The sequence below is a fragment of the Actinia tenebrosa genome, unplaced genomic scaffold (assembly GCF_029948245.1).
Source record: "Actinia tenebrosa isolate PJP-AT-01 unplaced genomic scaffold, QUT_ActTen_1.0 PGA_scaffold0__85_contigs__length_37466705, whole genome shotgun sequence".
Taxonomy (NCBI): domain Eukaryota; kingdom Metazoa; phylum Cnidaria; class Anthozoa; order Actiniaria; family Actiniidae; genus Actinia; species Actinia tenebrosa.
This window is the reverse complement of record NW_028292569.1, coordinates 16,443,449-16,459,712: the sequence shown is the minus strand read 5'-3', so window position 1 is coordinate 16,459,712 and position 16,264 is coordinate 16,443,449. Positions and strand designations below refer to the sequence as shown.

The 16,264-nt window shown below is 36.1% G+C and overlaps 1 protein-coding gene across 1 annotated transcript in view; it reads right to left on the bottom strand.

The window, feature by feature from the left end:
- Nucleotides 1-16,264, bottom strand: part of LOC116301319 (neuropeptide FF receptor 1) — a 40,830-nt gene that overhangs the window by 5,350 nt on the left and 19,216 nt on the right. The window contains 4 exon segments of the mRNA XM_031710360.2: nucleotides 1,736-1,927; nucleotides 5,588-5,618; nucleotides 5,620-5,780; nucleotides 15,778-15,868. Of these exon segments, the coding sequence (XP_031566220.2) occupies nucleotides 1,736-1,927; nucleotides 5,588-5,618; nucleotides 5,620-5,697 (301 nt within the window). The 5' untranslated portion in view covers nucleotides 5,698-5,780; nucleotides 15,778-15,868.

Genomic DNA, 16,264 nt, shown 5'->3' with positions numbered 1-16,264 from the left:
TTCTGAAGTCTTGTGGTGTCTTGAAGTAGTGAATAAACATAATGAATGGAAGTATGTATGGGAGGGGTGGATGGTTGGATGGATGAATGGGTGGTTGGCTGGACGTCGACTATGGATGCTACAATATTGTAGAAAAAAAACAATTGATGGATTTTTATATTTTTTCCCCAGTTCTCAATTTTTTACTAACTTTTCCTCTTTTTACTGCTGTTCCACGTTGCGCTGGATATACAGGTCACAAAGAAAGCGTAATACCATATCTCTTCGTGCAACGACTCACACAACAATGCATTGCAATCATACTGTTCCGTCTATATTTACAGTGGTATTTACAGTGGTATTTCAGGTTTATCTTAATCTGTCCAAGCACGCACAATTTAAATCAAACAAGCCATCTTTTACCAGGAGCCCCGAGAGATAACAAGAGAAAACCGCAAGACGCTAAGACTTGGTGATAAACATCTTTACAGAATGGGGTGGCATCTTATTGTCTCGCGTTCTCATTTATTGACAATTCTTTTCTTGATAATAACTGCTGTTCTTTTGCTGCAAAGATTCATGCTAAACAAGCGATACATCTACTGTGAAACTCTTTCCCAGTGAAACGCTTTTTCATTTGAACTGATGAAATCCTTTTAAGATGTTTGGAATAGAGTTTGACACAGACGTGATGATCTGACGAACAGTTCCTTCAACGAACTAACGCTTGACCTCATGGTGACTACAGCACCATAAAAAGTACAACGAAGTAACGAAAACCATGTCAAACACCATTCTTTTACAGCAACCTCTTTAAGAAAACAGGATACTGTCAGTCATGAATATTCATTTTTGAAGTCGAAGCGATTTTTTATGCCGAGTTGCCTCAAAATTTACGCCTCTTTGAACCGGAATATATATTAAATTTATACTCCTGGAGTCAATTCCTTTAACGTTACTTTTCCATTAACACAAGATTTTGGAGGTAACGTTTCAAGAGGATTCATTTAAGCTTTGATATCGTTATTTCCGCTGGGAGAGATTGAAAACATAAAATTCTAACAAGCTTGATGTTGCAGAAACAGCTATATGTTTTGTAACGCAAAAGCGTGAACGAGTGTTTTTTTGAACTCTAAGCCATTTGATAATATCCTTTCTCAGCAACTATATCTGGAAAAATAACTCGTTCTGAGGTCCTGATAAAAGGGCAGTGGAAATCAATCCTCGCTGTCCTCTCATCATCTGTTGGACGTACTTTTCGTATGGCAGTCGTGGAAGGATCAATTGGAACAATCGGATAAACGCGTTAATCTGATGATGGATTTTAACCATCCCAGAACGAGAGACTGGTACATGTCCGAGAACGAAACGTACAACAGCGGCAAATTCCACCGAGAAATAAACTAAATTTCTGCTAGATGTTTCTGCAGTGTTAGCTTAAAGACACTTTACTGCACAACATCATGTCATTCGGAGGAACTGGGAGTAAATGTCTAAATGTCTTATTATAAAACTCTCACATTGAACGTGTGGGATGTTCCTGTTTTGGTTTTGTGTGTAACGTCAACAACGCCGTGGTGAATGGTGAATGAAGTTCTCATGACGTCATTACCTTGCGTCAGCGACGTCATTTGAACAAAGTACATTTTTTCATAAAAAGATAAAACGAAAATCATTTTGAACATGTGCAGCTGTGCACTATCATCAAATAAATGAAAAATAAATAGTTAAAAAAGTAGAAATATTGACAACTTACTGGGTAGTATTTTACACCACGCCAAACCATAGGGCCAGGATTTCATTTCCCAGTAGATAACAGTGAAGATGATGTTGAAAACACAGACGAAAATATCGCAGATAGCCAGGTTGACCAAGAACATGTTCATTGCTGTCTGCATGCGATGGTTTTTGAATACTACAAGACAGACCAGGCAATTGCCAATTACACCTGGAAGAAATATGTAACAATAAAAGTTAAGATCTGAATCCAAGTAGACACTTCATGTTTCACGTACAAGAACAAAATATTATGGCATAGAGCTTTTTCTATTTACGCACCGAGACAATGGAACACATTCCTTGAGAACATTCAGTAGGCGAAATCATTAGACTCTCTTAAAAAGCTTTTAAAAACATCTCTGTTTGAGAATGACGTTAAATTTTAAAAACAATGGACTATTATTTTACTTATTTTTATTTTTATGATGTTAAATTTTAAAAATATACATTTTACAATTGTATATTTCTATAAGTTTTTTCATTTTTTAAAATCTGTCTCAATATTGTTAATATGTATTTTCTTTTATGCTTTGTAAAGCGTGTTGAGATTTTGTGGAACACGCTACTATTAAGAATTAAAGTTATTATTCTTATAATATTGAACAACTTTATAAATTGTTAGCAATAACAACTATGAAATCATTATTAATATTCGAAAAAAAATAAACTTTTAGCCCAAAGAAACATATTCACATTATTAATATTATCTTTAAAAGCTGAGCCTGAAGCGAGAGCTTATCTTCAGTCAATTCAATCGCAAGGTGATTAAAAAAGCCATCTCATTGTTTTGAGGGAAGTAACTTCCTTTCCGGACGTAATATAAATTCGTTATCATGAAGAATTGTTAAATAAATGAGTAATCTAAAAGGTTAGGCCGAGAATCTTTATCTGGGGAATTTCCTTTTTTTAGAAACGGATATAATTAGTCATAACTGTGGCTCGATGTTTTTCTTATTCATACCACAAAACGATTCACTTGAACACTGTTATACAACCTGATGTTTGTTTTTAATATTAAGACTCGAGCAGGAAACCAGAAAAAGCTAATGATGGCAGCTCATAATTGTTTTTCTCTCCCTCCGCAAAACCTAATATGCTAAAGGATAATTCAGTGTGTGAGTTAGCCGTGACAGGACTTTCATTAACCCAGAGGTCGGTTTCAGGGTTCGATCTGTGAGTTAGCCATGCCCTGACATAGATCAGCCCAGAGCTTGTTCAAGGGTTCAATCTGTGAGATAGCCATGCCCTGACTTAGATCAGCCCATAGGTTGTTTCAGGGTTCGATCTGTGAGTTAGCCATGCCCTGACTTAGATCAGCCTATAGGTTGTTTCAGGGTTCGATCTGTGAGTTAGCCGTGCCCTGACTTAGATCAGCCCAGAGCTTGTTCAAGGGTTCAATCTGTGAGTTAGCCATACCCTGCCTTAGATCAGCCAAGAGATTGTTTCAGGGTTCGATCTGTGAGTTAGCCAAACCCTGACTTAGATCAGCCAAGAGGTTGTGTCAGGGTCCAAAAATTGAAGGCTTTTACAAATATTGTTAGACGCGATTGTTTGAAATCAAGCAACAATGAAAAAATAATAATGAATAAATAAATGAATGGGTATATGTTCGCAAAATGTTTAAACTGAATGAGCAATTGTGAAAAATAATAGCGCATCTATTGCTGAATAATTTGCCGTAATGGGACAACTTTGAATGCACACATTTATGCCTTGCATGCTGTTTCTGAAGAAGGAAAGAATGGATTTTGAGAAAAAAGGTTTGGATAACGAATAAATTGGAAAAACGTTAGAGATTGTTTGAAAAAGGCCTGTACTTAACGAAACGTGACATGTCAAACGCTAAAAAACTATTTGCGATGATTGCATGCAACACTTGGACCACGGGTGGTCTATACGCAGTGCACACAAGAAACGCAGACTACCCGCTTTGAAGCCACATTCCCTGCTATGAAATCGTCTTTTAGCGGCGTTAAAGACATAAAATTAGTTTCATATCATACTTTAGGAGCTCTTTAGAGCATGTTAAAGGCAGGTCAACTCAGAATAACGTGTCGTTCAACGTGTTTTTCAGATGCTGCAAGCCATACAAGGTTTAATCTAATCTCTTATTCGGGTTTATAGAGCCTGTCATGAAATTACAATGAAAAATGAAAGAACTGAACATCAATCATATAATTCATTGGAATATTTCCTAGGCTATTTTATTACTTTTATATTTCCTCGAGGTTAAGATTGCTCTTGGTTTGATACCCTAAGGTCGGCGTAACGTATATCCACATCATTTATGGAGCGATTAGCGATACAACAATGTATATATTGTACATACACGTTTCGCTTCAAATGACATTACAATTATAATAATCAAATTATAAGCACAAGACCAACGTCCCCTTCGGTTACAGCATCGTTATAGCACGTTTAAAGTCTATGCCGTGTGAATTATTTAGTTCCCTAAGTGGGAAAATAAATTCATCTTCTTACTGGTCGATTGGGTGTTGAGAACTGAACTAAATACGTGACAAGAATCGATTTGTCAATTAATTTTCGAATACAAACTTCACTTCCGGTCAATTAAGTTTGAAGTAGAGTCGTGATAAAAAATTCTTGACCAGATAAAGAATGCTTTAAGTCATGAATTGGGAGAGAAATGTTTTGAAAAAAGGAATTTCTTCCGTTATCAAAGCTGTGGAAGTCGAGAGAGCAGTCACAGACTCATATCCATCAAGTTACGAGCATAACATACAGCCATAACAATATGTAAACATGTTGGGTCATTATCGCTACTGTAGAGATTAGGTTTTTGTTTAGCTTTGATATCGAGAAGTTTCTCAGTGTTTATGTAGCGTATAATTTACACAAAGATTATCAAAGTAGGCAGAAATATAGATTTATCAAAAAGTAATCTATTCTTAAAATGCAGAACAAAAAGCTTAACGAAAACTATTTATTAAGATTGACAAATTGTTAAAAGATTTGACCAAGGTGTTAATTTGAGGGAAGGAGCTTCAGTAGCGACTATCTTAAGTCATAGTAGACGACGATATTTTTCTTTTTCAGAGTTGAACTTCGATATATCATTCTTAAAACTGGCAGTTTATTTATTGAAGGTAAAATTTTAATTAAAAAAACGGAAACTGGAAAGCCATTGAGATGATTAAAATTGGGTGTTTGTTTGAATTAACAGATGGAGAAAAAGGACAGTTGATAAAACTGGAAAGCCTAATTACCGAACTTTTTTTGAGGATAAAAAATTCAAGAAATACATAACCACTAGCAAAACTAGGTTTCTTGAGAGCCATCGATTGTGTTAGCGCGTGTCTTTTAGACAAGATCTAAGAGAGAAGACACCGAAGGAAATATAGCGTTTAAAATCAGAGAGATCAATTGGTTATTATTGAAGGTTAGTCGTAACCATATGTGAGGATTATGCCTGGACTTTCCGTTCGAGTCTAATGAAAAACAAACAGAATTCTAACGATAGTAATCGTGATCATCTAATAAAATGACGCGCGCTGTGTGGTATCCGACTCTGGTACTTTAAAAGCTTCCTAATAATTCCACAAGAGATTAGCAATGAGCTCCAAAAAGTTAAAACTATCCAGGCATGGTGATATTAAGGGCTTAGAGTCGATAAAAATTCTGATTGTATTTTAAGAGTTCTCTTGAAAGAGTTAGCGCACTGAATCTTAAACGTCGCGCGAAGATATCCTGATAAAGTGTACGAATGAACTTCGAGAGACTCCAAATCCATTTGATGACAATTTGCTTAAGAGGCGCGTCGATAAAGTACATTATATCATCAAAACCGTACAAAACTCGTACTTACCAACAATGAATATAAATGATGCCAGGACGAAAGCGTATGATTGAAGACCACAGTGGTTCAATGAATTGTTCCGCTTTGGGTGTAGATGTAGCATTCGTAGCTATATCCATCGACGAGTTGATCACTGTAATCGAGTTCTCCGATTGTATTGAAAAAGCTCATCTTTCCTCTTCCTCTCCTCCTCCAAAAAAAACTGTAAAAATAAAGCAATTCTTCGTTGAGTTTTCCCCTGAGCGTCACAATTCCGAAAATACCAGTCTCCGAAGAATGCCAGTCCAACGAATGCGCGCGAACTCTGTTTCCAAACAACAGACTTAGAAAGACAATCCAAGAATGGAGATCCTACCGGTAACTTTCCCGTGTATGATTCAGACTCAAAGGCCCCTCAACATACTTTCGTACGCGTAATTAGAAACTCGAGTGCTTCCCAGATCTGGGCGATAAACTGCCGATGCTAGCGCTGTTAGGGGAGCGCAAGTTTTCATTTACCGCAACTTGAAGAGGTCACTGATGAAGGAGACGTCCAATGACGCCGTATTGTTATCGATAATAATAAAACAGATCTATTATACTAACAAAACCATGTGATTGAAAACAAGCAATGATCTGTATGTCAAGGAAAATCTTAATGCATTGAAATCTGCGCTGTTTGAATTCTCAGTCTTTTGTTTGACTGTAAGAATGACACATCTCTTGGTGTCCTTTCGAACATGACGCTTGATTTTCATAACAAATAATAAAAATAACCCTTCGAATTTGTTCTTTATATTTACATTTTTATGCCCCGGTGTTAATCTGGTGATTATGACGTACCAAAACTTCAAAATGAAAGGTGGGATCTCTTTCTTTCTAAAGACAAAGCAAATGCATTTGACTATTTTACAAATCAAAGATTAACTCCAAAATGGCAAAAAATTAAAGACTGATAGAGCTAGGATAATCATTTTGTCGTTATTTCCAACACATTCTTGAGATATTAAAAAGATTTGAAGATTTGAATCAGAAATCTCTCGAGAGGTTGTTTTGGAAATGCAACAATCACATTGAATATGAATAGTCGAAGCTTTATAAGTTTATTCGCGTTCACAGAAAACAGATTTCCAGGAGATTTCAATAATGCCTTAAGTAAACAAATAATAAAAGTTACCGATATGTTTACAGTTGATTCCAGCATGTTAACACATGCAAAAGTCTTTAAAAGACTATCTTAGATTAACTATTCCAAGGCGAAGCTGTTATCAAGCCGGCCTATTTTGATTGTTTTCATATGTAGAGAAATTGGACTTGGCTTTAGTATGGTTAAATATACTTTCACAAGAGCTGCTACATTTTCCTTGATTTCCGAGTTTACTCAATCTCTTTTACTAACACCGCACACAAAAGAATAAATCATAGGAAGAAGAAAAGTCTTTTCTTTAAAAAATTACTTCACCTGATCTTGAGTACTTTTACCTGCAAAAGCAGAGGGGTAGAAAAGGATCTCTGCAAGCAGTGTAGAATAATTTGGTCGTGGTCGATGACTGCAATCTTGCCATCAATGAAAACTATAGCAGTTTGTACTTTTACCAATAGTAAGTTTCATTCAATAAAACATGAAATAAAAGAGAATGTATAACACACACACACACACATATATGTATTTGCATAATTGGGTTGCTTTTCTACGGTACTGAATGTTCATTGACTTACAACTTAACTTATAGATAGAGTTCTTTAGATAAATATGGATGGTTCAATGATATTATTCCGGCAAAGAGTTGACTTTTTAAAAGTTGTCGGATTGAATCAACTTTGATCGTCTATTAACATTGCTAGCCTTGAAACTGAAGATGATAGCTTTTGTGAATCATAAAGAGATAGTCAGATATAGTGGAAAATCTACCCTACGATTCCCATAATGCATTGGGTGAACTAAATCAAATCGTACCAACGACGGGTCGAAAAGACTGCAATTCGAAGAGATAACTCTGGTCGAAGAGAGTAAAGTCGGGCTGCACTCAAGCTATACTAAAAAGGAACAGTTCGGCTTTCCTCGCCGATCAGAACGTGAGTGATATCTTAATATAAGATTTATCGTATTATTTGCTTGGAAGATTAGGATTCTTTACGTGGTCTTACGTGGGGATTATAGTGTTTGTTTGTTATCTGTTAACCGTGGATTAGACGCATGAAATACTTTTAACCTTAGTACCAAGAGAAGTTCATTCCTAGATTAAAAGAATAATCACTGATGATCTGATGTTGTGGAATAACAACAGAAATGAAAACCAAGTAAGTAGAAGTACAAATATCTTCCCAATCTCGTACCCAGAGCCTGCGTTTCTTCTGGCTTGCGGCGAAGAACGAAGGCTCTGGCATAATCCACTTTTTGGCGCATGCGCAATTTTCCGGAAATGAAATATCAATCAATGAAAATCATGCTTTAAAACAGAGTTCTGTGTTTACTTCCGATCAAAATGAAAATTAGAAATCGGGAACAAATTTTTTGGATTTTTGGCAAGTCTTTGAACGCATGCGCTGTTATACCGGAAGTCCAAGAAATCCTGGTCTCAGAAAATGAATTATGTCAGAGCCTTCGTTTTCGCAGCCGGCCAGAAGAAACGCAGGCTCTGTGTACGAGATTGTAATCTTCCTTGCCTTACGAGGGTAGCACTTAATAGCCAGTGACTAAGTAAGAAACTTGTGGCTCCTCGTTCCATGTACGAATTGGGAATTAGAAGTTGATTTTGTTGCAGAGTGAGGGAAACCGGAAAAAATCGTAGAAAAACGCTAGAAGCACAGGAGAGAACCAACTAGAAACTCTACTCACATACTCATGGGGGTTGGGGGAGGGGTGAAAGCCTCTCTCTCCTTTTTGTTCTAAATTCTGTATATTAATCTGGATCGAACTTTATAATCAATCCTTATACCATTAAGGGGAAAGGCAGCGTAAACAGTTATAAGAGGCAAGGAAGCGACATAGTAACGCCACAAGCGTGATAAGTAATAACACGCTAATAATCATAAATAAATGATAACAATTTTCATAGTGACGATATCGATGATGCTGGTGTCTTGGTAATGATGATCATGATGATCATAATAATGATTATGCTGGCGATGATTATAATGCTGGTAATGATAACGAGGGTGCGGTGCTGGGGGTGATGATGACGACGTAAAACTAATTATCATGCAAAATTTGTGATTGACATAAAAGACGATGAACCAACGGCCTTGGAATAACGCGCTCGCCTGCATTTAGTAGATAACTACGAGCGTCTCGTTTCGTCAAAGGTCGAGAGGAAAGCAGCGGTTTGTCTGCCTTAACCAAAGCCATATTCACTTTAATACGAACCATTTTTATTGAGCAACCATGTGTTTCTTCTGGTTCTTATCATTTCATTGATCTAAGCTTTACTAAGCTTTCTAATATTTCTTGAAGGACTAACATCAGTTTTAGCAGATCTGTGACGACCGCAAGGACTCACTGGGAATTAATTACTCATTCCACGACACAGGGAACCCAAACAAAATCTCTGTTAGTGCACAGAAAACCCAAAAGACATCTGCGTTTTCAACTACACAGTTATCATCTCTGATAACATAAACCAAAACAGGCCAAGTCTACGCATCTCATATATAAACTCAACATTACTTTTCTAAGATTAATGAAAAGTTCGTTTTCATAACGACAGCGTAGTGGGGTTAATTGATCCGAAATCTGCCTCGAGGCGAGTTCTTAATGCGATATAATTCAGCTGTCGTCCTACGCAAATGGTGCGCCGATTCTGAAAGATTATTCTCGTGATTCTAAGATACGATAACTGCGTTTATGTTAAATATGGCGTATTACCTAGCTTTACCCGAACGTATTTCGAAGCTTCTTTTTTAAGTATAAAATAAAACGATAAAAATTCAAGATGTTAGACAATATATATTTTAAAATCTCGGCTTAGTAGATAGGTTACATCGAGAAAGGTTAAAGACACTAGACACACAGATGTTTGTAATCGGTGGTCGGGTTCAAGGCGTTTATAAGTGCTAAAGTGCCAAGGCTAAAAATAGAAGAATATGTTACTAAAAACATCTAGATTATGATGATGAGATGATAATGATGATGGTGATGGAATTAGCGTGATTGCATTGCGTCAGTAATAACTGAGTCATTTACTGGAGGCATCTCATGTTACTATGGTAATAGTACGTGTAATGCAGATGATAACGATGACAAGATGATCATAACAATTGTCGAATGATTAAATAGGTATCTTACACAAAACAATGACTTGTTTCCACGGCAACTATACCGGAGGTTTTACCAATCATGCCCTTGATTGATATCAGTGATGATGATGATGATAATCAGATTGAAACGTTGTTATAATAATAATAATATGAACTTTATTTACTTTCCCCTCAATAACAAAATCACTATCGGGTAGAAAAACCAACCTCCCTGTAAAGCATATTGCATAGAAGCTGATCCCGTACACGAGAAGTAAGGTAATTAGATAAATCTTTAGATACATCTAGTGGAATGTTCATAAATTGTTGCACTGACAGAAAGACAGAAAGCATAGAGGCTTGTAACACATGTTTCAGATCGACTGTCTCACGGTCTCGCAGCTTCTATTTTCTATGTTTTCAATTTGACAATGGTTTTGCAATAGTCCCCTTCACAGTTCCCTGCGCCATCTTGAAAGGTAGCCGTGCCTGTGCACCGAAGCGAGACGAACGGTGAGCTTGTAATGATAGAGACCTTTTTTAACACCTTAGACAATTATTCGCATGTCTCTATCATTGCAAGCTCACCTTTCGTTTCGCTTCGATGCAAAGGCACGGCTACCTTTCAAGATGGCCCAGGGAACTGTGAAGGGACTATTGAGTGTTTACAACTAAACGATATTTCTTATAATAAATATTTTTTAAAAGTTGTTCCCTTTGATAGCTTCATATGGATCCTTTTTACAAAAACCACATAAAGGTTTTCCACAGGCAGGATGTAAATTCACAGTGCGTATTTACAACTATTAAATATATTGTGGTGGCATCGGGACATCAGTTCAATGACCATTTAATCGGATCAAGGTTAGATATAGTTTCTTTTAAGGCACTTGCAATACAACATTGTAAATAATTCAGCTGTCGGCTGATGCAAAATAAACATATATATCTCTATACACTGGAAGAAAGAGTATAACTTAAGTGAAAAAAGTGGTGGTGAAATTATTTTCTTAAACGAAATCCTTTTGACGAAATTTTCTCTTTCCTTTCTTTCTATGTTATCATTGCTTTTACCTTTTCCCCAAGCCATTGACTTTTGCTTTTTCGATATTTCTTTCCTATAATCTCTTCCATTCTCCTTCATTCTCTTTCTTTCGTTATTTCGATACTCCTTCCATCCTTCTTTCTTTCTCCTAACCTTCTTACTACTTTCTACTTCTTTCTTTCGTTCTTTCGGCCTTTATTGTTTTTCTCTTTTTCTTTCTTCCTTTCTTCTGTTCACCCTTTCTTTCTTTAGAATTTTCATGTCCGGCTCTATATTTATAATCGACAAACCCTCTCACCATTCAAAACGTTCTTTCTTTACAAACGCAATTCAACAAATTCCTCTCATTGTAACCATCACAGGAAATCTTTTCCCTCATATTCTTCTCACCAGTCGATGACGCAAACCATCTAATTCTCTAATCTCAAATTTATGGTTTTGTTTTACAAACATAAAACACTCGACTCTTATTTACCCAGATGCTTTTGCACTGTATTATCCGCGCTAAATGATCAGAAAAATGCACAAAGCGAGTAGAATTGAAACGAAGCCGGAAACTATACAGAAGTCTTAAAGATAAAACACCCGAAACGTCCATCATTTTCGAGGTTTTTGACTATGCTAAGTGCGTTAACCTGGCGAAGACGTTAATGGAAAATTGCCGCTACTACAGTAGACTTTATTAGATACTCTTGGAATAAAATATTTGTACCAGATACGATAATTTTTTTTCACCCTTTGTGAGTTAATTAATCATTCCAAAAAGATTTCCCCTCCATTAACCATCAAAATACGTTGCATCAACTGTATCTTAGAGTTAAACTTGAATAGCTGAGGTTGTATCAGTGAAATACATCGACATCGACTGACCTTGGAACTCGTTTTTGGCGGATTCTATCTTAATTCTTGTAAACATCTCGAGGTAATATCTAATGCGATACTTATTTTCTGTGTGTAACGAAGGTGAGATGGTTTCCAGTTAAGTACACATTGATTTCATCCTCGCTATGTAGAGAAAAATATGATTTTTGGAATGAGAATATTAAAGAATTGATAAGATGAGGTTTAGGTTTTGAATCATTTTTGAACAGAATATTGAAATATCAATTCGTGATTTTAAACTTAATTCAAATAATGCTTCTTCGTATCATATGGTAAATATTAACGCCAATGTTGCAAAAATAAACGCTATTGTAATAATAGCGAACACAACAAAAAGCTTCATTCATACCTTTGGTAAAAACACTTTCCTTGCTTCAAAGTTCTTCTAGATTACACTTGAACATTGTGTTTGAATTCCCTAGCAAAGCCCCGAGGCTGTTGTGTCTTATCTAACTCAGCAGAACTTTCCCAGCTAACGGTTAAGCGGGATAAAGAAGTCATCGTTAAGTAGTGACAGCTATTTTCTTGTTTTCGTCACATGCAATCCGTTCTAATAAAGATAACTGTGCAGATCTAATCGTGTTGACTTTATCCAGTCTTTTAACGTATGAGGTGAAATTGAAGTAAGATTCCTTCGTCAAAAGCAAATATTTGAGTCTAAATCCTTTAGGCTTGTGCGTGTTTGATGAGTAAGTGCATTGTTTGAGCGGCAAGGGGAGCTTATGTGCACGCGATCGCGAGGAACACGATTGAAAATGAATTGAACGATTGTCGCGTGTGGATGGTGTAGGTTTGCGACCACGAAGCGAATAAATAGCATAAAATTTTTCACCAATATTTAATCCTGGAATCGGTGGTCAGACTTTGAGAACAAACAAAAATAGAAAAGTTAAAAATACCTTGATTTGGAGGGATTTGTCCAAATGACCACACGATGAAGACCAACAAATAAACACACGAAAGCCTCGAATTAATTATAAATATATATGAAAATCTGTTTGTAACTGCTTGGTTGTTTGGAGTACTACAACAGGAACTCATAGTTCCGCGGCTTAAAGTGACATTAAACCACCGCGGAAGTGTTAGTCAGATATGACAGTGCAGAAGACAAGATCGCCGATATAGGGAGATCATTAATGTTAGGGGAAAAATCACGTAAGGCACTTGATTGCGTATCTTAGTATTAGCGATTGCGAGTTGATGCAAATGTGTAGGCTATAACTAGAGAAGATACTCTGCTGCTACAAAAACGAGCGGGCAGTAAGCCGTGTGGGATGGGCTTGGATATCAAATAAGAACACGCGTAATAGGTAAATTACGAGCCTCAGAAAAACTGGGTGTGGTAGAGTACCCTAATCAAGTTTAACACATGATCATCCCATTAAGGAATTTTTTCTGTCATTGTTTACTTTTCACAACAAGTTGTCAACAAACAAATAAAACCCTCCAAAAAGCTTGTGAATAATTGGAAAATTCAATAAGAGTTTCACTTTTAAATGGATTACTTTCATTTGAACTTTTAGGTTGTTTTGATATGAAATTATTTCATTCAAATTTCCTCGAATATCTTTTACGAAAGATTAGTAGCGCCCTTTGTGCACGAATCAGTGGCTATCAGTGCGCATGCTCGAGCTAATATTCGCGCGCAAACTTTGTCAACCCGAATGCAAAATCTGGGAAATGTTTGAGGCGAACCTTTTTTTATTTCAGCGCCGACATAGTGTCCCTCGCGCTTTTCAATATAAGTAAACACTAGTTACTTAAATATATATGGAGTCAGCGGGTTTGTGTTCAAATCGCAATACTCCGCGTTATGGTAGGAGCGGTTGCTAATTCAATCCACAGGAACCCCAACAGGTGAAAAAAAAAGAGAAAGATTTACGGAAGAAAAGAAGGAAGAAAGGAAGAATAAGAGGAAAAACAGAGAGAGAAAACACAAGAGACTGCAAAAGAGGTAGAGCAAAAGAGAATAAAAGTGAGGCGGTAAATACTATGGAGCGGATAAAAGAATAGAAAAAAATTATATAAAAATAAATATAAAGACAACAACTCGAAAACATTAAAAAAAAGTCTCCACAAGGGGAGGGGGGAGGGGGGAAGGGGAAGTGGTGACCACCCCCGTCCCCTGCCAAGCTGTCATCCCCAAAGACCTCCCCCCCCCCCTTGCCAAGCTGCCATCTCCCAAAGTGTCGCCATTGTGGAAATAATAACGAACTCATAGAGAACAGCCGAGCTTTCTAATCCCTTCCAATTTGGTAAAAATAAAATTGCTTTGCAGTTAGCCTAAAATTGTGAACACAAATACTTGATGGCACCGTTTGACACTTTGAACATTGAAAGTCTTCACGTAGTTCTTAGTTCCGGTAGCAAATGCATTAATGTAAAAGTCAAATCACTAAAAGATTACTCGTTAAAATGACGTTAGGCAAGAAATTTTAACCTTTCGCGAGTTAACGTCGATAATTGAGGAAGTTAGTCTAATCTGTTTGATTAAAAAAAATCAAAGAAAGTCATGATAATTAGAGGGTTATTTTTGAAGGTCGTACTCACTCAGTTCATTCAATGTGGAATCGATGAAAGTTCTATTCGCTGCGAAAATGCTAAGAATAGAACTCCTTGATGACTAAGAAGAGACATTACTAACAACTAGCGGACCATTTTACTCGCGACAGTATATCGGTTTATCGATAATGAAATCAGTCAATATGAATATGGACATTTCGATAGACGATCTCCAATCTTCGAGAACCTCGAGCGTTCATTGTGTGTAAGAAATGCTTTGTCTAGCTTTTAGAAACGAATGATAAATATTCAAATCTGTTGAAAATATCGTCGTTCGTTTGCAGTGGAATTTACAATGAGTGAAGACTCCCTTAGAGGATAATCGAAATGTTTATTAACTTTCTATGACAGCTGGTGAAAAAACTAGCCGAATTTTCTCCAAAAAAAGTCACTTTTTGGGGGGAATTTTGCAGTAAATAAAAATATTGGTTGACAAAGATTTTTGGGAGAGCAATTTTCCCGTAAATGCTAACAAATAAATAATAAAATAAAATAAAATAAAATAAAATAAAATAAAATAAAATAAAATAAAATAAAAGAAAAGAAAGAAAGAAAAAAAAAAGAAAAAAAAGAAGAAATGAAATGAAATTAAATGAAATTAAATGCTAACAAATAAATAATAAAATAAAATAAAATAAAATAAAATAAAATAAAATAAAATAAAATAAAATAAAATAAAATAAAATAAAATAAAATAAAATAAAATAAAATAAAATAAAATAAACAAATTGCCATTTATTATTTATTATTACACCAGAAAATGACTCCATCAAAGTTTAAGGGCTTTCAGTCTCCGTAAATAGGAAGATGAAATTTAGTGTAATCCCTCTGCGACAGCCCTGTTTGGTTTATGGATGTTTTACGGGTTTAATTAAAAGGATAACGAATAGAGCTAAGGGTAAAAGCCTTTGTGGAAAATCGAGGAAAAGCTTGAAAGAAATCAAAACTTGAAGAAGTTTTGGTGTACGACGTTTTTGCACGCAGTTTTTACGAAAGAAACGAGCAGCTACTCAGCTTAATGGAGTTTAAATTTGATGAAGATATGAATAAACCAAAAGCACAACGAGGAAAAGGATTTTGTGTTACGGCAGTAAGAAGCCTTTTTCTGCATCAAAAAGCAATGGAATTTACTTTCTTTGCAAGGTAAATATTCCTATCTTCCCAAGACAAAAAACCTTCAAATTTTATCGATACCTTGAAACAATCTCTGGTCTGATAAAAGTCAGAGCACGGCTAACTCACAGATCGAATTGGAATCTAGCGTGTTAGGTTTTGCGGAGGAAGGAAAACTTGAGAATCCGGAGGAAAAACCCTCGAATCAAGGGGTAGACCTAACAAACTCTATTCATAAGTGATGCCGAGTCCAGAAAACCTCAGAGGTAAGAAGCGAATGCAATACCGCTACGCAATCCCGGATTCCTAAAGCACCACTCGATCAAAAAAAAAAAAAAAAAAAAAAAAAAAGAAAATCCCAAGAGTTTAAAATCGAACTCACCTTTGTAAGTTGGTGTAAGCCAGAAGGCGGGTAGGTATCTTGAGGTCTAGTTTTGTAGGGTTAGTTCTTTTAATGCTGTTCTTATCTGAAGCTAAAATCAATAGAAATGTTTCAATTTTGATAGATTCAATCACGTGCGCAATGAAAGTTTCTACCGCACAAATTGATTTTATCTCGCGCCAAGTAAGTAAAAATTACGGTAATATAATAAAGTGTATGATTAGTTATGAAGGATTTTTTTGGGTGTTTATTAGTCACTGGGAAATAGCCTGGAGCGGAAATACGCAAGCCTTTGTTGTCGTGGTGCGGTATAGGGGTGTGTTGGGAGCGAGATTTTATGATCTTTGCTCTCGATCATTGTTTAAGGCGTAGCACAGTCTTTGTTTAATATGCAAGGCATGATTTTAGAATAGCGATATATTCCCTGCGATGTTAATAAAAACAAAACAAAAAACGAATGAATGATAAAGGGATAGATAATGAGAAG